Below are 23,013 nucleotides of genomic sequence, written 5' to 3' on the forward strand. Positions count from 1 at the left end.
AACTAGCTCTGACCCCACCATTCCTCAAACTTGTACTAAATAAAGTCATCAATGTCCTACATTCCTGCTGCATCCAAAGGGCAATTTTTCATCCTTATGCCTGCTCACTTTTAGCCTCAGCACCTGGCACTTAGTAGAAACTAAGAAGGAAAGGCCGAGAAGAAAAGAAGCAAGGAAGAGATGTTTTTTGGGGGTTGGTTCTGGTTCAGGTTTCATGAGACAAAGGTAAAAGAGGTCCAAACTCTCCAGAGTAGGAAAGCAGAAAGCAGTTAAAGCAGAAGCCCTAGCCAGGAATAGGACATGACAGGTCTTATCAGATTTTTTTTTTTTTTAATGTTTATTATTTTTGAGAGAGAGAGTGAGGAAGGGGCAGTGTGAGAGACGGGGACAGAGGATTGGAAGCAGGCTCTGTGCTGACAGCAGACAGTCTGGTGCGGGGCTCAAACTCAAGAATCATGAGATCATAACCTGAGTCAAAGTTGGACGCTTAGCCAGCTGAGTCACCCAGGTGTCCCTGGTCTTATCAGATTTCTTAAGAACGCAGTAGTAGGCAGTTGGGCAACATATATATCCAGCTAGTGCAGAGAAGCTTCAATGGTGATATACCTGATTCTATGATATTCTATGGGAGCGGGAGGAAGAGGCATATTCAGTGACCCCAGTCACTCTCCAAGATCGGTTCACTGAAATCTAAACATGTTCTGTGTCTGGGGCTCCTGGGCAGCTCAGTCAGCTGGGGCTGACTGACTCTTGATCTCAGCTCAGGTCTTGATCTCAGGTCTTGATCTCAGGTCATGAGTTCAAGCCTCATGTTGGGCTCTGCGCTGGGTGTGAAGCCTACTTAAAAACCAACCAACCAACCAACCAACCAACCAACCAACACGCTCTGTGTTCATCTAGAGTTAAGTGTAGGAACCAAGAAACGCTAAAGGAAAATCTGTTTTGGTTAATGACACTACTCTGTATTTACACAGGTGGTCTATAATAAGAAGTTCCTGAAAGTATTTCTATATAAAGCAAATCATTAAGTTACATGTTCACGGGGAGGGAAGATCCATTTTGTCAGAAAACCAAAATAACTCTATTTTATCATTAAGAAGACAAAAAAGCCCAGGAGAAACTTCTGCTGAGGAAAACAGCAATGAATGATCTAAAGTACCTCCTGCTACACCTCTAGAGATGGCCAGAGCTGCTCAATACTTACTTCTTTTGATGCTATAGCGTGGGCTCATGTTCTTCCCCCAGACCCTTTTCCCCAGGTGGACAAGCCCTGGCCAGTAAACATGTCAGGGGCTCACCAGAGTTCCTAACTCAGTGGGCAGGTAGTCAAGGTCTCTTTGCTCTGGTATGGTATGGTTCTCTCAAACCAGTCATCTATACATTTGGGGTACAGTGAAGGATCTTTAATTGCATCCAGGAAGGCCACTCTCCTAAACTTTCCCAAGGTTCCTACAGTAAGGTGCTTTTGGTGAAGGGGAGAAGACACTCCATGACAGAGCACTAACGTCAGCAACAGGCTTTTGACCTCTAGAGGGAAGGACACTCAGAAGTCTAAAGGACTATATAGTCAGCAAAAAATCTAAGGTTCTAGGACTTCATGGGCTGCTATTCCACATATTCCTATTAACCCCATAGCTGACTTCTACTAAGATCACATTCCCTTCCCCAACTGGGCGGACAGTTCCTGTGCTGCCCTTGTTGTTTCCAACTATGCATTCAGAGATGCCAATAAGGGTGATGGGGGAGACACCCATCAAAGGACAAGGAAAGGAAAGACAACAGACAAAAGAAGGGAAGAAAAGGAAAAATAAGGGGCAAAAACGGGGGGTGGTGATGGAGAAATAAGAAAAAAGCTTCTAGTAATCATTCTAATTTTGTATCCCATGACAATTTTGCAAAGGGAGAATTTTTAAAAGTCAAAAATTTTAAGAGTTCAGTGTTACACACTATTTGAGTGCATGCATGTGGACACCCCACCCCATGCCAACCTTGTTGAGAGCCGTTTCCCCTAGACAAACTGTTGTAAAGCCAGCCAGGCATGCTGACGACATGCACACGAGTCTCTAGTGGCAGGACTGGGTGGACTAAAAGTACTTGCTAACAAGTATTCTCTCTGGATGAGGTCAACTTGCCAGACACTGTTACGGCCATTCCCACATACTCCTGTGTAAGGCTTTTCAGCAACGGGTGATGGGCAATATCAAGGAAAGCGTTCCAAATGGGCAGGCAGATACTATCTTAAGCGGCTGCCAGTTTCTCCTGTCCTGGGTCTGGATCACCCTCCACATAGCCTACGGGAAACTGGCAAGAGCCACAGGCCAAGTGGTGTGACCCGAGTCTATCTTCCTAGAGACCCTTAACCTCTGGAGGGGCCTCTGTCTCACAGATTCAGGAAAGCTGTGGCCTACACACCTTTCTCCCCACCTCAACATACCTGAAGGCCATGGCGCACTCCCACCAGTAGCCTTGGTTCAATACAACAGCATCAAGGGAGTCAGGGAATTGTAGTCTGAAAAAGCCCCTAGCCTGAAAATCACTATTTTAAAGGACCAACAAGATTTTATTTCTAGATAATTTGGTTTCTTCTTTTCTGAGCACAACCCAAAGAAACTGCAAGGGAAAGCTAAGAGTGAGAACGTTAACACTCGGTCAACCAACATTTAACGAGAACAGAACAAATGGAGGAAGAGGAGGAGCCGACAGAAGACTCTGCTCTAGCTCCTCACCAGCTCCAGAGGGAGATCCTCCATAGGGAATGTCAAAAAAATGTCTTCCTTTCAGAAAATCTCATGTCAATATCCCAGAGAGCCACAATTACTCATGTGACAAGCACTTACTAGATGTTGGTTATCTGCCCCAGCTTCAGAGCATCCTTTCTCTAAGAGAGGATCTAGTATCCTAATACTCTCCTCATGTCCTCTGTATAATCTGGCCTCACAGAGTTTACAAGGGATCAATGGCTCATCAGTCATGAGGCATCACTTCTCCCATGGGGATATGGAACTAGAAGACAACAAGCAGCCAGGGAGGCCTGGAGTGGGGCTGCCTTGCTGGAATCAGCATACTACGCTGCCACAAGACAGACAGGTTTCCCTCCCTGAATTTGTGATAAGAGCAACCCTTGTCCAGGAGAAAAATAGCCCTACCACAGTGTCAGAACTCTGACAATTATAGGCTTGCCAGTCCTGGTTCCCAGATCCTTAGTTTGGTCCTTTTCAAAATTCCCATGCACTGGGGATTAAAGCAGTTTTCAGTTGGTAAGGAAGGTTGGTATTTGAACTAAGAATTTCCTCTAACCCCTACACTGCAGACCAGTGAAGCCACTGATGGCTCTGGCACATATTCCCCTAAATCGGTACTCAGGGCCTTCTGTCGGTCTCTGGAGAAAACCTCAAAGCTGCACTCCCTGTGGAAACTGAGCCTAGTGCCATCGAGTGCAACAGGGAGGCTGCTTCAGTTTACTGTGTAACCTCCTAGGTTTACCAAAAAGGCAGACAGGCACCCTCTTTAGCCTTTGGAGGGAAAAGGGTGTGTGATATAATTTAATGTGCATAATTAACTCTCTGTGAGGGGAGCCAGAGGTGAACTTAGGACATAGGGCTCTTCTTTCCCTTTCTAGTACTACATGAAGCCATCTACTGTGCTTGCACTTGTGAGAAGAAACCCAATCATTGGTTTGGGGGAAGAAAGTACATGGGTGTCCCCACCCTGACACAGACCCAAGCCAAAGGCTGACCTTGGTTAAATCTGGGTCCTAGGTCACTGCTCCTCTCAGAAAGGGAAGAAAAAAGAAAACCGAAGGCATCCACGACGCCTCGGCAGACACTTCTGAGGTCTTCGCTGTCCTCATGCTGCTCCAGCACCATGTAGATATTCTGTCATGTATGGGCCACCAGGGGGGCACTGCTATGAACATGTCACTGCTTCTCAGGCCTGTGCTTTGTTTGTGCTGAAGCCTCTGCTTGGAAAGCTACAGCCCTGGGAACCTCTAAGACTCAGTTCAAATGACACTACTTCCATGCGGCTTTCTACTGTACCTCTACCTGCCCAGGCCAAACTGTCTGCTCCTCTGCAGTGTCCTAGCACCCTCGTGGGGAAATTGTCACACTACCGACCTGCCTTTCTGCCTCCTCCATAGACTGAGTGCTGTGAGAACTGAGACGATGCCTTATGTATCTCTTTATCTTGGTATGGAGGTACTGTTCCTGTAAAAGTTGATGAAGTAAAAAGTGAGGAGAAGAACAACAGGACTCTGCCAGAATCAAGCGGCTCCTGGGAGGTAAAAGATCTATGAGAGCTCAGACTGGCCACAAAATCTATTAGCACACAGCTGTCAGAACAGTGGAAAACATCCTGGTTCCAAAGAACCACCTGAGGGCTGTCCCACTCTCCCACAGGTCACAAAGCCTTCCTTCGGCAGAACAGGCTCAAGCATACTTCCTGCTCAGCACCCGCTTTGCCTGGCTCTGCAACAGGCTTGCTGCCTCCACTCTGGCTGACCAGCTGAGGTCCAGTTTCACACCACAGCTGCTTGTATATCAGCATCAGATTCCTGGCCCTACTCAAAGTGGCTGACATCTGTGGAAGGGCTAGAAGAAAAGAAAGCAGTGGACAGAAGATCCTACTCTTAGCAGTGTAGCTGTTAGGCCTTCTGTTCCTCTGGACTTAGAGAAAGGTATATCCAAACCCATAACATATGAATATGGGTTATCAATGGCCAGCTGGTGGGAAGCACGTGTAAAGGCAGTGAGCTTCTTGGTTGTCTTCCCTGCTCAGCCTTTTTGTGCAGCCAACTGACTTCATGGCACTTTGGCTCTGGTGACTTCCCAGAAGGTAGTGCTGTGCTGGATTCTTAGAGGTACTGAACATGATAACCAGATCCACCCTGCTTCTATGCACTGTCGTCATTGGCCAATAACCAACCAATCCTTCCTCCTATCATTGGTTTCCTTGTGCCCGGCCTCAGGACACACCTTTTGCCACAAGGATATTCGAGTCTCAAGCGGAGAGGCTCTATAACCCCCAACACAGCAAGCTCCAAGCATGAGGAGATCACTCGTTTGAATGAACAGATATTCACCAAGGAAGAATGGTTCATTAGGGGAACTCACCCACCCCCACTTCCCCAATCTCTTTATCCCAATTCTTTCCAACTAGGAGACTAGTTGGTAAACATATTAGGATCCCCAAAGATTAAATTTATCTCTCTAGTTTAACATTATGTCCACTTTGTGTAATTAAGCTGTGACTTATTATAAAACCTGTATGTGTTTTCTTCAAGCATTCTCCAATTTGTGAATCTCTGTTTACCTCCTATTTATAACTGATAGTGTACCCAACCCAAGGTTTTTCCAACACTCGGACAGCAATTGAACTGTCTTGAACAACAGCACCATCTAGTTATCAGCACAACAAACCATCTGACCTTGTGTTTTCTATGCACATCCATATACTTAAGCCTCCCCCTTCCCCACTGCTCAAATACATGCACTCATTCTCCCTCAACTCTTAATCACATACTCATTACCTTTAACTCTCTTTATTTTTTCCCATTTTTCCCTCCTCTTCTTTGGCCTAAGAATCATTTATCTGACTCTCTCACCCAGCCAAAAAAATCTGCTTAAGTTTGTAAGTCTTTTGTTGAGGGGACTCACCTTCTTGTTCACACTGACTCACCTTTTCGTTCCCTAATGAGGACAATTCGTCGTTCTTTCACTTCTGAGCTCAGATTATCTACCATCTTATTAATGCAATTGTCCAGAACCAGGGAGTGGGTTTGGGATTTGATGTCCTTCCGACAAATGGGACATTCTACCTTTCGCTTCATCCATTCACTGATACAGTAGGAGCAGAAACTGTGGGCACAGTTCAAGGTGACAGCCTACAATGGGAATGTGAACACACATAACAGAACCGTCATGCTTACTTTCCCAGGGCAGTTGTGATCTCAATACTAAGACAGGAGTTCATTCCCAAGGCCAAATGGAAATTTAACAATAATCCCATCTACAGGGCTTATGGAGGGTATCAGAGTCATTCCTGGGGATGAGAAATTTTAAGGTTTAAGTTAGATGATTCATTTTCTTTCTCAAAGGTAAGTTCGTAGACACAGGCTGATTTGTCTATCTCGTTCCACCAATTCAGATGACACTGTCAACGCAGATTAGCTACCTTGCAAACAAATGTCACTGGACACAAGTAGGACTAGGAAGCGAGTGAATATACAAATACACCACTAATTCCCTCATGGAAAATAAATATATATCCTGCTAATGGTGAATCAGAACTTCAATTTTAATATACGAAGGGAAGCACATTCTAAATAGAATGGTACATAGAATGGTAGGAGGCATATCTCTACTCAAAAGAAACTTAAAAAAGTAAAATATATGTAAAAAATGACTAAAAAGTGTGGGGAGAAAGGAACCAAGATAATAGAAAAAATGTAATGGGTTCACTGACAGTGACTGAACTCTTAAGTAAATAAACCTGTCAGAAGAGGGAAAGCAGAAGGAGTAATTCCAATGGTCAGATTTCTTCTAGGGTCCTTTTCACTTCTAAAAATATAAACCATCCTCTTCAATAGTCTTGTTTGGGTACATCTCCTAAGATACAAGTTTTTCTGAGGCTCAAAAGTCTTCATTCCTGCTTTTAGGATGGCAGCGGAAAATAACAGAAATTATGCAGTTTTCAAATGCTAAGTTGAGCACAGAAAGCCAACTAGGAGATATTTTGTTAACTGTATGAGATAAAGCCTCACAAATAGGACTAAAAACCTGTCTAATTAAAGTAAAACCTCTTTCCAATGCTGACTTTAAGAGGTGACCGTAGAAAAAGTCAGGCAGTGTGCTGTAAACAAAGCACAGGTCAGGTGGTCTCTTAGATGTCTGTGCAGATGCCCTAGGTTGGCTAACTCATCTCCAATCCCAACCCCACTTTCCTTGCCTTCCTCTAGCAGAATCCTGTCAAAGCAACACGGAGTTTCTCCACTCTAGGGAATCAAATGACTAGAAACTATGGAGGGAAATTATGACCTGAAGTCAAATTGGATCCAGAGCAAAAGAAACAGATCTGCTTGAGAGGGATTTCTCGGGAGGCTAATAGGCTCAACCTCCCAAAAGACTACCAGAAAGAAGGAACGAGTGTGTGCATGCATTTTCCTTTTTAACGAAATCCGAAAAGCACAGTCATTTAACAAAACTTGAGTTTAAGATCAGTGTAAGATGAACTAGTCACAAATGGTAGAATTTGTGAAAAATAAGGTCTATGCAAAAATATGACAGGATAACAAATGGTAACCTAGGAGATGTTTCATTTCCATAGGGAGCCTCAGAGTCCCTGAAATATGTTCCACTTGGCTGCTGAATTCCCCAAGTGACCACACATCAGTGACATTTACCACCCTGTTAAAGGCCGCACTATACGCCCACTCTCAGAACTGCGTCCATTCAGAGTAAAGAAAGAGAAGCTTTAGTGAGCAGCTTTACCGATACTTCAAAAATCTAATGCCATGTGGCCCTGTTTTCTCTGAACAGCAAAGAAATAAAGGCTTCACTGCAGCTAAAAATAGTGATTGTACCAAATAAACACTCAACACCACATGAAATAAGAAAAAGGATCAGTGAAGGTAAAGATGACTACAAAAACAAATGAGACATGGCCATCTCTAGAGGTCACTTTGAAGTCAAATAACTACAATAGGTTCCTAGAATAAAAATCTCTTCAGAATGTTTCCCTATAACAGAACTGGCGTAGCCAAGGCTCCATTGAGGGTTGAGAGATCAAGAAGACATAAGCCACTGCTGATAATTACCTCAATGAAGTATTCTGAGCAAATAATACATTGGAGCTCATTCTCCAGCACATCATTCACGTGGCTAAGAACTTCCTCCTTCTGTGCTTGCACCTTCTCCTTCTCCTCCTGCAAAGACACATAACCCCACCTGTCATGTGGATGACCCAACAAGAATGCAAAACAGGACAGGGAACAGGGTTAATTGTCTGAAATAGGATTCAAGATTCTAAATTAAAAATTCAACCTGGCACAGTGTCTTGAGAATAAAAACCCTTTCTCTAAGGGTGACTGTTCCTCAGAACCGCTTTCTAATATAGGGCATGGTCTTCCTTTCTTTCCTCTCTCCACTTTTTCTGTATTTGCACCGTAGCTTCTGTCTCCTTTCCCAGAGCTAACCAAATGAGAAAAACTGAAGGCAGCGTACTAACCCCAGCAGCCACCCAAAACCAGAATGAGGCATTAAGTATCCTATAATTAACAGCAGTTTAGGGGTGATATAAAATCATCCCAAGCAACCAAGGACTCACTAGACATGAAAGAAAACAATCCATAGGGGCAGGAAGGCTGAATTAGTTTATAAGGTCCCCTGTGTTCCTTGCAGCTGCCTCTTCTATAAAATAAGGATAATACTTCTACTCCCTGGAGATGGGAGGCTGAGAGATGGCCTCTTCAAGTACCTTCAGGATCCAAACTCTATGATGCTTGCCACCTCCTACTCCTGCAGAGGTCTGCAGTCCAATTTCCCTGTGCTTTCCCCAAGAGGTCAGACCATTTGTAGACATACATTTTGGGGAGGACCCTAGGTGTGCTCTCTTGAAGACATTTGTTTAAATTAGCTCTCATCCCTAAAACTGAAAGTGCCAGGAGCCCCTGAGGGGAAAGAAAAGCTATTTAGGGCATATTGGAGTGGCTAATTTTTCATCTTTTATTGCCCCTTCTAATCAAAGCAAAGACTATAACACTGCTTAGGGCAGTGAAGAGAGTATGTATGTACCCATTTTCATTAAAGTCCAGTTCCCTGAAAACCTACAAATTGCTAGGTTTAAAAAGATATGGTGGCTTTTTGGAAGTTAAGAAAGGTACTATATGATTTAAACCAAGGATAAGGATAGCAAACCAAATGAAAACTGAGTCTTCTCCTTTCTGTATTCTGCTGCAGGTCTGTCTGTGGGGAAGGGTGGGCTGAGAGATACAGACAGTCTTGGACATCAATTTCAGGTCAGAGGTTCCAAACTGGTGGCCTGTGGACTGGGTCTACCTGGCAGATTTGTTTAGTTTGGCCCTCAGGTATTAAAAAACAAAATAGAATAAAATTGAACTTATTGCTAATATTTGAAAATTGGGATAGTTCACACAAACATTTGGATTTCTATCTTCTGTGGAAAAGTCAAAGGATCTGACAACACTGAGCTTGCATTTCTGGGCAGCAACAAGTGGCTCAGCAAAGAAGGGCTGCCTCTTCGGGGTGGGGTTGGGGAGGGGTAGCAAGTGCCCCTTTCTGGTGTGTCTCTGTCCCTGCAGCTTCCTACTGTGATCTTTTTTTTTTTTTAATTAAAAAAATTTTTTTAATGTTTATTTATTTTTGACACAGAGAGAGACAGAGAGACAGAGCATGAGCGGGGAAGGGGCAGAAAGAGAGGGAGACACAGAATCCAAAGCAGGCTCCAGGCTCTGAGCTGCCAGCACAGACCCAACACAGGGCTCGAACTCACAGACCGCGAGATCATGACCTGAGCCAAAGTCAGATGCTCAACCGACTGAGCCACCCAGGCACCCCTTCCTACTGTGATCTTGTATCCAGGCCACTTCACTCACTTCTATTACCACTCTAACCCTGGGGGACACCTGAGTTTATAACCCCTAATTTAAGCATTCCACTGATTTGATGGGAGAAATAATTACCTAAATGCATCAGGATGAACTGTGTTTTGACTACACTACCCCTTAGCTTGTGTCAGTGGACTACTCTGAAGGAGCATCTACCACAGCCAATGGACTAGACTGCAGGACGTGAGTCTCATTCCCAGCATTTCACTTCTTAATGAGGGAAGGAAAAAAATATTGTCTTAGAGGCAGACCCTTCCATAGGCCTGAATCATTTTACAGATTATTTCCCCTAAGGCAGGGAACAGCCATAATCTCTCTCTTTATGCACCACAGCAACCCTTGCACCATTGGAAATGCTGAGTTGCATGTATTGACCAAATTCTAAACCTTTATCTTCTTTCTAGTACCTTGGTCTGTTCCAATTCTTTGTTCTTGGCTTGAATAATTGCTTCAAAGTCCTTCTTGCTGCGGTTTAGCTCTTCCATTAGAGCCCGATGCTGCAGAAACATAGCAGATATGTATTCAAATGGGCTACACTGCATATTTCCTTTTCTCCATACATGAGCCTGCTCCTTCCATCAGTAGCCTTGGTTCAAGGGACCAAGGGATTGGCAATTTCAAGATAGCCTTTTTTCCTTCAGGACATCCCACTTACCTGCTGCTTTTTTTTAGAGAAGGGGGGTAGGTAGGGAGGAAGGTCATCAAATCCATTAACCCCTCTGAAAATAACCCAACCTCAATGGCCATCCGAATCAACTAAGGAACTTTACACTGCCTTCCAGATTCTGTAGGTTTGGCTGGGGGCTCAGGAATGTGCATTTTTTCTAAAGCCACCCGAGTGATTCTAGGAACTCAGGAACTCAAGAACAAGTAAGTAAATCTGAGGCTACCCAGCAATGGGAGTGGCTTTTAATAATCAGGGAGAAATGGGATTTCTAGATCATCATTTTCATTGAAATAAAAAAGACCTTTAACCTATTTATTCTACAAACCACATACTACATACTTGTGAGGCAGTACTGCCTAAACCCTGCCTATGTCTTCTGGAAGCTGACAGTTCATTTATTGTGACTTACTGCCTACAATGCATGTCAAGAGATTCCACACCTATGAGAATTTCTGAGCACCCTCACGCTTAAGTATAGCTTACACTTTAAATCTCACCTCCAATCCTTTTTTAAAGAAGGTAGAATAAAGGTAAGTATTTCTGAAAAGATATTACTCAAGAAACAAATTTTAAAATGTGTGGTCTCCCAAAAAAAGTTGTATCAGATGGCCTGGGTATTCATCTTGACCACTGATTAGATGTATGTGCCCAACTTTCTCATCTATAAAATGGGAAAACAGGTGCCCCCTCCTACATCAGTGTTGATAAGAAAATAACAGATATGAAAGCATTCAGAAGTTTTAAAAATTGCCTAGTAAGTAAAAAAGAATTGTCACAGAGGGACCAACAAGGTGGACCAAGAAACAACCACTGTTTCAGTTGAGAAAGTGGTATGTCCCCCAGGCATGTTGTTAAAAACCATGACCTAAAAGTTTCCCATTCTAGGCTAATGAATGGAGACTGGCCAAGCACCTCATGCTAAATATTTTCCTGTCTCTGGGGAAAGGGTGAGGAGTCGTGGGTACAAGGTACTCAATGATCACTTGGCGATTTCCAAGCAGCAGAACCTTACTCTTTTCCAGCCAATTTCAAAACGGTATCTCAATACAATTTAATAAAGCTCTAAATGAGAAATATACCTACCTTCCCACCCTAGAAAATAAACAAGCTTAGAAAATAAAATTCAAAAAGACTGAATAAATTTTCATCTAATTCTTTTCAAGACTATTTGTGCACCCCTCAAGGAAATCAAGGCAGACATCCCCACAAAGATTACAATAATACAGGGCTGTTGGCACTCTATGAAGGTTGTGAAGTAGATATGCAATAAAAGACCATAAGGATAAATTCATCTAAACAAATTCTAATGCAATTGATCAAGGAGATTTGAACCATCTCACTAACCTCCTGACAAAACTTGCATTAAACTACTAATCATAAACACATAAAGTTTAGAAGATAAAGTGGGTTTAAAAGATGCAAAAGAGCTTGTAAAAAAATAATCAGATGATAGTCAAGTTACATGAAATAAATTACAGGCAACCTTTTAGGGGAATTTTATTCCTGTGAGCCTTGCCCTTTCAGTAAATCGGTATGTTCTGCTGACTGTTAAACTACATTCTCAACCTGACCTAAAACGCTTAATTGGAACATTCTTGAATGGTTTCTGGATGGCTTCAGCTCAGGAACAGTGAGGTAATAAAGGCCCTTGCAGGCTCTGGTGGCCAAGTCATAGCTTGAAATTCCCCTCTGCTGCCCTCACCTTTCTGGAAGTGCAGACACTTCCCCAGAGAGCCTCCTAATTGCTACAGGCTCAGTTCCATCTTCACTAGAGCAACTTCTGCTCAGATGAAGATGTACGTTTTCATGCTGAGGTCTGGCATGTCTGTGAGGCCAAATCTCCGACCTGATGGTATGAGCAGCTGTTGTCTGCAGACTGGAGATGCCACAGAGGGTGTGTGCTAAGTAGAAGAGGCAGCCAGTGGCCATGTGAGGTCTGGCTGCCCCCCACTCCCCAGCCCACTACAATCTCAGTACAGTGGCAAGAGGTAAGTTACCTCCTGTAGAGCCTGGGCCAGCTGTTGCTTCAGGTCCTCTTCTCCTTGTTCCTTCTCCAAATCCTGCAAAGCCAAAAACAAAATGGAAAATTTCCCTGCAGGGATGGGGAGGAAAAGAAACAAAATCTAGCAACAAGCAGAGCAGACTGGCTCCTGAGAGCATCTGGAAACGATAGGGGGCAGGGAGCAGGTGGAAAACCTCCCGTTTCACTTCAGGCTCTTGGCAGGAAGGGATCTGAGCAGAATTAACTGCTCAAACACTGCACACCTGAGGGCTGTCACCTTCAAGCTGCCACTCAGGTTGTTCTGGAGAGAAACCCTGGGGTAATACTCCAAGTGTCCTTCACTGGCTAATGTCATGACCCCCAGAAAGATGTAAACTGAGAGATTCTAAGCCACCAAATATCTAAACTCGGGATATAATCCCCCAGGTTGACACTCACAAGCTCCACCATGTTTCTTCACTCAATTCTGGCCACGCTGTCTCTTAGTGTGAGTATCTCTTCTAGACTGCTTCTCTTCCTTGCCTGAGCTTATGCTGTTTTCTCTGTCAGCCCCCTGTGATGTGGATGTCTTCCACATCATCATTGCCCTACATTCAGCACCTTCTACAAGAAGCTTTCCCTCGTTAAGAACTGCCTACCCATTTAATATGCCAACTGGAAATTGTTCTCTAGGGGCGCCTGGGTGGCTTGGTTGGTTAAGCATCCGACTTTGGCTCAGGTCATGATCTCACGCTCCGTGAGTTCGAGCCCCGTGTCGGGCTCTGTGCTGACCGCTCAGAGCCTGGAGCCTGTTTCAGATTCTGTGTCTCCCTCTCTCTCTGCCCCTCCCCTGTTCATGCTCTGTCTCTTGTCTCAAAAATAAATAAACGCTAAAAAAAAAAAAAAAAGTTAAAAAAAAGAAATTGTTCTCTAATTTAAATATATTAACTTAAAACTGTTCTGATTATTATATTTCTTAATGGCAAGAACCATTTATTAAGCCTCTTTTTTTTTTTTAATTTTTTTTTTTCAACGTTTATTTATTTCTGGGACAGAGAGAGACAGAGCATGAACGGGGGAGGAGCAGAGAGAGAGGGAGACACAGAATCGGAAACAGGCTCCAGGCTCTGAGCCATCAGCCCAGAGCCTGATGCGGGGCTCGAACTCACGGACCGTGAGATCCTGACCTGGCTGAAGTTGGACGCTTAACCGACTGCGCCACCCAGGCGCCCCTATTAAGCCTCTTAATAACCACCTGATGTCTAAGTATACTGCCATAGGTGCTAAAAAAAAATCTGTGTGAAGTAGTAGGAGAAGAATAAATCCCTAGGGCTTGGTGGCAAAGGGAAATGCAGCTAATAAACAAAGGACTAGATACATTTCACCATGAGCCATTTCTATATGACCCTCTAATACCCACAGAAATTCTCTAAGCCAGTCCTTTTTGCCTTTCTCTACCATTCTGATATAGAAAAAGATTTTATAACTATATCCTGAAGCATACCCAGAGCAGCCACAAATATTAATTAATAATAACTCTTGTTCCTGAACACATTAGCCTTTAAAGAGGCTTCTGCTCTGGTGAAGGTGTCATACACTAAATATGTAGAGATAAGCCTCCCTCTATTAGCTTCAAGAACTAGTCCAGGCTGGGTAAGGGAAGCAAAAAGGTACACATAAACAAGCAATGAATATCCTGAGAAAGACCTATTTAATCCATGGCCTTTGCTAATGCTACCAGTTCAAGTGGAAAGCAGAGATTAGAATGAAATTTTTAAATTGTTCCAAATTTAGTCAACACTACTGGTTGTTCCTCGCCCTGAGCAAAGTAAACAAAACAGAAAAGCTTATTCACTTCAATCCTGATTGGTCCTTTTTATTTCTAAGTCAACAATGGGGAATTCTTGACATTCAATATTACCTGAGCAACGAGATGGGAGTAAAATGTATGCTTCTAGCCAGATTGGAAGTGACATTTTCAGCAGGACCAGAAATCAGCTCTAGCCTAGAGGCTTTGTGCAAGAGCTTGTCATCTAAGCAAATGACTCAGGGATGGGGACACATTTGGTCTTACCTTGATACAGCTAAGACAATCATTCTGCCTCCCCGCTAAAGGCACTGTGGAAAGTGGCTTACCATTCAACCCAACAACTGAGTCACAGTATACTTGTCCCCTCCAATGCTAGTTGCTCAGGATAGAAACAAAAACATTTTCTGCCTTTCTAGGCTCCCACTTCCTAGGTTAGCTAGAGTTAACTAACCATCAGAGCTAGTAAGTTGCCAGGTACAACAAGGGCAGAGTAACCACCTGACTCATAGCTGCCTTGAGGCTAACTGGGTTGGCTTTGACACACCAAAGAAAGATAATTCCTAGGGACAACTACTGGTTTAGTTGGAGTGTACTGTGGTTCTGTGGCATCCTGACCTTCATCCAACCCCTCTCTGAATCTGCCTCAGTTCTCAGGTGCCTCAGCTTTATATCCTGAGATCAATTGCATCCTGGCTGGCTCTCCCAGCCCCCTTCAGCCAACACAGCACCCAAACTCTGGCTCTTGGTCATCGTGCTGAAGCCTTAACCCTGCACTCAACTCCCTTCTCCCATCTAAGTCTTCTTCTCCCATTCTACCTCCTGTTCCTGGCACTCAGCATGTGGTCCCTGACCCAGAAACAGAGAGCTATGGCCAGAGGCCCACCAAAGGCCTACCCACCCCTGAGGAGCACTGGTGTCCCTTCCTCCTATGTCATACCTGGAGATGCTGTTCCTCTTCCTGGAAAGTCTTCTCTAGCTGTTCCACTCTGGCCTGTTGCTGGGCCTGCTCTGCACATAGCTGGGACTGTAAGTCCTGCAGCTCCTGCTCCATTTTTACGATTTTCTTTGAGTTCCCTTTTTGGGTCTGTTTTTTCACATTCAGTACAGCTACCTGTTTTTCCTGCATTTGTGTTTTCAGCTTCAGAATCCTGGACATGGTCACCCTGAACAGTGCTAAGCTGCTGTGAGATGCTGAAGGGTTTGAGGCTTTCTGCTTCTTATGATGAAGCTCTATGACTTTTGTGGAGCCAGGGTAAACATGAACCTCTGTGGCCTTCTCACTTGGCTCAAGAGAAGTCAACTTAGGATCCAAATATTCAGAGGGCTGACTGGCCACTTCACCTTTCCCATGAGACTTCACTGGTTGACCAGATTCACAAGATACTTTACTTATTTTGGATTTCAAATTTGAGGGGCCTTCAGCTCCAGGGCCCTCTAATTCATCCAAACTAAATTTCCTTTTAGTTCTCAATCCCTTATTTTTTCCTGTTATCTGGTCATTCTTTGGGGCAAGACAAGGATACATCCTGTCCCACTCTTCTTCAGTAACTTCATATTCATACTCTGCATTCTCCTTATTTTCCAGAGGTACCCCAAGCTGGATGTGGTCTCCCTTATGGATAGAATAGACATTTAAAGGTTCTAGACGTTGTCTGTTCAGCCAAACACCATTCAGACTCTAGAGAAAGGGAAATAAAGACAAAATAAGCTTCATGATTTTCCTCCTCTTAATGGAACGTTTCTCCTGATGCTACAAAAACTTCTGCCTTTTCAGAAGGAAAACCCGAGAACAAACAGAAAAGGTTGATAAACCATCACCCTTAGAAATAGCATTCCTGAAACAGCTTTGGCTTTTTACCTATATTTCACATCCATGCCTCCACAGAGAACTGCCTGTGTAACAGGCAGGAATTACCTTATTACTGGCAGATGAATTACTCAAATAAATGCAGCAGCATTAAAAGAAACTGCAACTGAATAGCTCCTATTGACCTAAACTGGGGGCAATGGCCCAAGACTGGAAAAATGGCTATTAGCGAAGGAAGTAGTATCTAATGATGAGGTTCAAAAGATAGGCTTAGCCAGGAAAATCACACAAGCACTATCTCTAAATGTGGTCCCTGAACCCATTGGTGAATGAGCAAAGCATTTCCCAGCACACATACATAAACCTAAAAAGAGTGTATCAATACCTTGTACTGGGGTCAACCTGCAGGTGGGATCTGACCCAATTAATAGCACCAAAGGTCCAGGGGGTAATACAGCACAGTGGTTAAGAGCTGGAGCTTTGGCTCAGACAGACTTGAGTTCATAGCCCAAATGCACCACCTTGGGTTTATTAGTTGCATGGCCTTCAGCAATTTACTTAACCTCTGTATCTCAGTTTTACCTGTAAAATAGGGATAGTACAGTTCCTAACTCATACTGTTCTGTGAAGAATGAAATAATACATGTAAAACACTAAGCACAGTGACTCACATATAATAAATGCTCAATATATATTTACTTTAATGACTTAAATTAAGCCATAGTGTAGGGGTTAAGAGCATGGACCCAGGAGTCGGACTGCCTGGATTTATAATCTGGCTCCATCACTTAATAGCTGTGTAACTTTGGGTGACTTTCTTAACCTCTCCATGCTCCAGTTATCACATCTATAAAATGGAGGATAATAATAGTCTCTCCCTCATGGAGTCTGTGTGGATTTAATGAGATGACATATGTAATGTACTCAGAAAAGTGCCTGGCACATGGTAAGTATTATATAAGTGTTCACTACTATTATTATGTTCTGGCTCAATTGACTTATCAACAGTTATTTCAATTCTATGCTCAGCATCTTGCAAGGTAAATATACTGAGCACAAAAGTAGAAGATATGAAAACAACTTTTAGCAGCTGACTATGGAAAGGAAAACATGAGGGCACACATAAGTAAATGTGGGATTACACAGCACAGCCTATAAATGCAAAGGAGTATCATATAGAGCTGGGCTAGGGAAGAGATGCTAAACAGAGATGACGCATTCAAAAACAGACTTGAAACAAATGTAGGATTTAAAGTTTAAAGAGACAAGTGGGAGTGTGCCTGGTTGGCTTGGTCAGAAGAGCATGTGACTCTTGATTTTGGAGCATGAGTTCAAGCCCCATGCTGGGGGTAGAGATCACTTAAATAAATAAACTTGGATGGAAGGAAGGGAGGGAGGGAGAGGAGGGAGGGAGGAAGGAAAGAGAAAAAAGAAAAGAGACAAGTGGGTATTTTAACCCACAGGAAGGAAGGAAGGAAGGAAGGAAGGAAGGAAGGAAGGAAGGAAGGAAGGAAGGAAGGAAGGAAGGGGAAGGGAAGAAAGAGGAGAGGGAAGAGAAGGAAAGAGACAAGTGGACAATTTAACCCATAATAAGAACGTATCTTTGGGACACAGGCCAGAGATGAAGGTCACATATGAACTGGGACTAAGACTATATTCAAGTTGGTAACAATAGCTACCTCCTCGCGGCTAGAAAAAATACCTGATCAGCCCAAATATGAGGGATGGGAGGCTTGACCACAAGCCACAAAGGATGAAGAATAGAGATTGGATCTCAGCTCTGGATTGGTTTTAGGCCCTTGTTTCTGGTTTTGTGTTATCTGGCCAGAGTGGGGAGAGGGAGAGAAAGACGAGCATAGATACATACAGAAAGACTGGCTTTAACTCACTGCCTTGGCCCTAACCTGGCTTATCTGACCAACCTTCTCCCAACTTTTCTACTCATATTCAGTCTGAGAAATTATGGAGAGTGATCAGTTCTGATTCGTGAAACAACATATGCAGGAATAAAAAGGAGAGGGAGGGAGGCCAAAAGAATGTATTTGAGAACAGTTCTATAGCAGAATAGTCAATTATAGATTATACATAGGAAAAAGGTTTCAGGAAAAGTAGTATGACACAGAAGGCCACTTACTGCCAAGGTATAGACATTTAAGAAGAATCTCAAAGACAAAGAGAAGGTTAAGAAGGCTATAGAAGCAACCTAAGACTAGAGTGAACAAAACCCTAAAAAGCCAGGGTGAACTTTCAAGACATATTGCAACCCTCCGCGAGATCCTCTGCAGTAACCTGCCTCCTTGAGAGCCCTTTGAGATCTGGAAAATAAACTCTCAAAATTTTCCCATCACTTTTTATCCCTGGATCCCTCTGTTTATCCATTCATCACTCCTTGGTGACATCTAGTGGTATACTTTGGACCACAGCCCCAACTCAGGTCTGTTCACAGGGCGACGGTAGAAAAGGATGAAATTACCACGGCAGTATAAGAACAATCATGTACTGCCCAGGATATGATCTCAAATGCAACAGCTTAAATAAATCAAACTGGGGGCACTTGGGTGGCTGTCAGTTGACCATCCAACTTCAGCTCAGGTCACGATCTCCCTGGTTTGTGAGTTCAAGCCCCGCCTCGGGCTCTGTGCTAACAGCTCAGAGCCTGGAGCCTGCTTCAGATTCTGTGTCTCCCCGTCTCTCTCTGCCCCTCCCCCACTCGCACTCTGCCCCTCTCTTAAGAATAAACATTTAAATATATCTATCTCAAACTGTGTTTAAGCCTTTTTTTTTTTTTTAATGTTCATTTTTGAGAGAGATAGAGTGTGAGAAGGGGAGAAGCAGAGACAGAAGGAGACACAGAATCTGAAGTAGGCTCCAGGCTCTCACCTGTCAGCACAGAGTCCAATGCGGGGCTTGAATCCACAAACCATGAGATCATGGCCTGAGCCAAAGTTAAACGTTTAAGCAACTGTGCCACCCAGACGCCGCCAAGCCTTTCTTGATAGTTTTCACAATCACCAGTTTGAGCACTGTCAGCAGCAGCAAAGTGATAACCAAAGAAAAGCCTGCCCAGTGACTCTCAGCCATCAATGGGAAAAAAGTGGGATCACCTGCACCCCCTTCAACACCAATTACTTCACTTGATGCTCAATCTCTGTCCAGCATTTTTAATCCCTTTGAGTGGAAACCCAAAGCCAACGGGCAATGTTTTCATGCAGTTCATCAAATGATTTATGTAACCCAGTGGTTCTCAGCCCTGATGTACAGTGAAATCACCTGAAAATGTTTACAAGAAATAGTGACTAGGTTAAATGGTCTGAGATGGGGACTAGACATCAGAATTTTAAAAATCCAGTTTATATACAAACACAGAATATGCAATTTGTATCAAGACACAGTGCCCCTTTGCAGTCGACCCTTCCCTCATTCCCAGGCAACTACTCATCTATTCTCTGCCCTACATAGGTTTGCCTTTTCCAGAATGTTGTATAAATGGAACCACACCAGTATGTATCCTTTTGAATCTGGCTTCTTTCACCTAGCATAATGACTTTAAGATTTATCTACTTTGTTGCATTAACAGCAGTTTGACATTTTTACTGCTGAATACAGTAATGCTGAATACATCCTAGGTCATGGGTGTTACCAGTTTGTTTATCCAGTCCCTAGTTGTTTCTTCCAGTTTCTGGTGACTATGAATAAAGCCACAAGAACATTCACATACAAGTTTCTGTAAGAACATAAGTTTTTATTAATTTGGGACAGGAAAAGGAATGTTGGATAAATACATGTTTAACTGGAAGAAACTGCCAAACTGGTTTTCAAAGTGCTGATATCATTTTGTATTCTCACTTGCAATGGTTAAGAGTTCCAGTTACTCTGCATCCTTACCAGCACTTGGCATTAGAAATTCTTCACTAAAATATAACATACAAACATAAAAGTGCACAAATCATAAATATATAACTAGATGAATAATCACAAAGTGAACATCTCAGTGTAACTACCACAAGGTTTAAAAAAAAAAAAAAATTACACATTCTCAGCATCCCAGAGACCCCCTGGGCTTTCTTCTAGTCACTAAGCCCCTCCCCCTCCATACATAAGGAGACTGTCAGCCTGGCTTGATGTCACATATTAGTTTTGCCTGGTTTTGACAATTATATAAATGGCATCATATAATATGTATTCTTTTGTGTCTGTCTTCTCTAACTCAATATTGTTTGTGACATTTATCCATGCTGCTGGATATAGTGGTAGCTCATTCACATTCATTCTAGTATAGTGTTTCATTTTAAGATTCTACCATTGATAAACACTTGGGTTGTTTCCTTGGGAGTGAAAATATTGTGAGGTGTGTGTGTGTGTGTGTGTGTGTGTGTGTGTGTGTATGCAACTTTAATAAATAATGCCAAATAATTTTCCAAATTTGTTACGCCAATCTATACCTCTACCAAAAGACAACTTGACAATACCTGGCATCATCAGTATTTAATTTTAGCCACTCTGGTGGATATGTGGTGGTATTCCACTGTGGTTTTAATTTGCATTTCCCTTATCATTAATGAGGCTGAACAACTTCTCATGAACACTGAACATTTGGATATAATCTTTTGTGAAGTGTCTGGCTCTTGCCCATTTTTAAAACTGGATTATCTTTCTTTTTCTTACTGATTTGGAGTTATGTACATATTCAAATATAAAGTCCTTCATTGGTTATGTGCAGCAAATATCTTCCACTCTGAGTTTGCCTTTCACTTTCTTAATGGTGTCTTTTGATGAATGGAAGTTCTCAATTTTAATATGATACCACGAGTATGTTTTAAAAGAACCCCAGGTAAGCACAAAAACTGGAAACAGGGTTGACAATCACTGCTCCAGCTGCTGGAAGACCAGAAGTTGAACTGTCCCAAGCAACAAGGTGTGTTCACGGACAGTATAATTCACCAGAGACATGAAATGCCATAGTGTACAGAAGCATGAAGGTGGGACTCCCCAGGGAGCAGATGAATAACAACACGATAGGAGGAGAAAGGTTCAAACTCCATGCCCAAATCTCTAGGACTGAAGGCAAGAAAACCCACCAAGGCATTTCAGATGGACCCTCAAACAACCAATTTTCTGAAACAGCTGGATATGAATACCTACAATGAGCCATCTGAAGAGGTTTCCAACTGAAATGCACACAACTACAATATTTTGTGTGCAGAGTCAGCAGTCCTCCACAGTTTTTCTTTTTTTTAAGCCAATTTAAACTAAAATTGCATTTGTTGCAATTTTTGTATCTGTACTTAAGCTTTCATTTTCTGGCCATTCCAGCATATAAGAGAGACCATTTAATGAAGAGAGAATGCAGTTCTGAGTTTTGAATTCTTAGAAGTATCTACCCCTTGAAAAGACTTGGCAAATGACTTCAAATATGACCATAACAATAACATCCTGCACGTGAAATTCAAATCCTTCATCAGAAGAAGAGGACTGCCGAGGCATGGTGCCAGAAAAAAGCCACAAAGGAAAGGAGCGTTTGTTAAGGAAAAAAAAATGTGGGGGGAGTGCTTTTACCTGTAAGAGTAGTTGCTCCATCAAAACACTTGACTCACAGCTTCTCTTAAAAATCAGTTACCTCACAAATGGAATCAAAGCTAAGAGGCTTAAACCAGAAAAGGCTTGGAAGAATCAGGAGCCTACCTTTCCTCTGTATTATCTGTCTGAGACCTCAGAGAGGAATCTCATGGTAACAACAGCCCTGGAAGAAAACATACACAGCTAACACTGGAGAGCAGCCCAGAAGCACAGTCATGATCTGTCGCTGGCATGGGCCACCTCTGTCCCTGAAGCTAATGTTCAAGGAACAGTAAAATCAGTCAGTTGGTGGCTTCCCAACCTTTCAAAATCTGCTATCCCATAAATGGTGTATACCCATACTACACATCATCAAAGAGAAGAGCACCGGAGAACTTACCTCTATAATACTGTAATCCCATTTCTCAGATAGCCAACTCTGATAAGGAAAATGTCTTTTCCTAAAGTGGTTCGATATAAGCTATTGCAGGGGCTTTAAAACCTGACGTCTATGACTTAGATATGTATAATTAATTTTTTAAAATCATGCAACCAGTACAGGTTTCCCCTGCTATCCAAAAGGAGAGTGCTCCCATGAAGCCCTTCTTCATAAGCCGCTGGTGCAAAGTAAAGATGCAACTACCATTAACTTATATGGGAAAATATTTTTATTGTTCTCAGACACATAATATAGCCTCTTTTAGGCTTTTCTGATACCTTAGGACATCACCTGCTAATGGAAACACAAAATAAATCAAGATTAAAACACTGATGCTCACAGACACAGTTCAAAACTATGGAACCTTGGGCGCTTGGGTGGCTCAGTAGGTTAAACACCCAACTCTCGGTTTCAGCTCAGGTCAGGATCTCGAGGTTTGTGCAATTGAGCACCATGTCAGCCTCCGCGCTGACAGCACAGAGCCTACTTGGCGATTCTCTCTCTCCCTCTCTCTGCCCCTCCTCCGCTCATGCACAAGTTCTCTCTCTCTCAAAATAAACTAAAAACAAAAAAACAAAACAAAAAAACCCCCACAACTATGGCACCGTGAAGCTGAGATGCTGAGTGTAGCTCCCTGTGAAAGAGCTCCCCGGTGCCACTCTCAATGCTCTGGTGCGTGCTGCCTCTATAACAGCTCGCTGCAAAACAAATGCTAAGCACTATTTTCGCCTTATTTTGTAAAAGTGAAAATCCTCTTCTGATTTCTTTTAGTTAGCAAATACAGGTACCAATGTAGGTCTCTTGTAAAAGCAAAATGTAGGATAGATAATGTGAACTTTCCAAAAGCAGGACATATCTGTATAGCAAATCACTGCATACCTCCTTGGTGTTTGACAACAGGACATAGTAGAGACTTATTTGAGTTCCAGCCCTGGTTCATTCATTCACTTCAACAGTCAGTTAGAAGGCCCCTGGGCAAGTCAATTTATCTCCCTGGGCCTCAGATTCATCTGTTCCCAGAAGAGATTAACCTTGATCATCTCTAAGGCCCCCTTTCAGTGCCAATTTCTATTCTGCTCATAATGTCTTGCCAAGAGTGCCAAACCAATTTACTTAGCACTTATACTCTCT

General features: G+C 42.9%; 1 protein-coding gene across 5 annotated transcripts in view; it reads right to left on the bottom strand.

The window, feature by feature from the left end:
• The window catches only part of RNF8 (ring finger protein 8), a 33,276-nt gene that overhangs the window by 2,038 nt on the left and 8,225 nt on the right, over positions 1-23,013 (bottom strand). For 3 of the 5 annotated variants that reach the window (XM_053222866.1, XM_027057847.2, XM_027057848.2), the window contains 5 exons: positions 15,018-15,758; positions 12,287-12,349; positions 10,030-10,119; positions 7,814-7,921; positions 5,677-5,881 (listed from right to left, as the gene is read on the bottom strand). In XM_053222866.1, the coding sequence (XP_053078841.1) occupies positions 5,677-5,881; positions 7,814-7,921; positions 10,030-10,119; positions 12,287-12,349; positions 15,018-15,758 (1,207 nt within the window). The remainder of the gene's footprint in view (positions 1-5,676; positions 5,882-7,813; positions 7,922-10,029; positions 10,120-12,286; positions 12,350-15,017; positions 15,759-23,013) is intronic. The other 2 variants (XM_027057849.2, XM_053222867.1) reach the window with 2 other exon arrangements.

This window comes from Acinonyx jubatus, chromosome B2 (genome assembly GCF_027475565.1).
Source record: "Acinonyx jubatus isolate Ajub_Pintada_27869175 chromosome B2, VMU_Ajub_asm_v1.0, whole genome shotgun sequence".
NCBI classification, from domain to species: Eukaryota; Metazoa; Chordata; class Mammalia; order Carnivora; family Felidae; genus Acinonyx; species Acinonyx jubatus.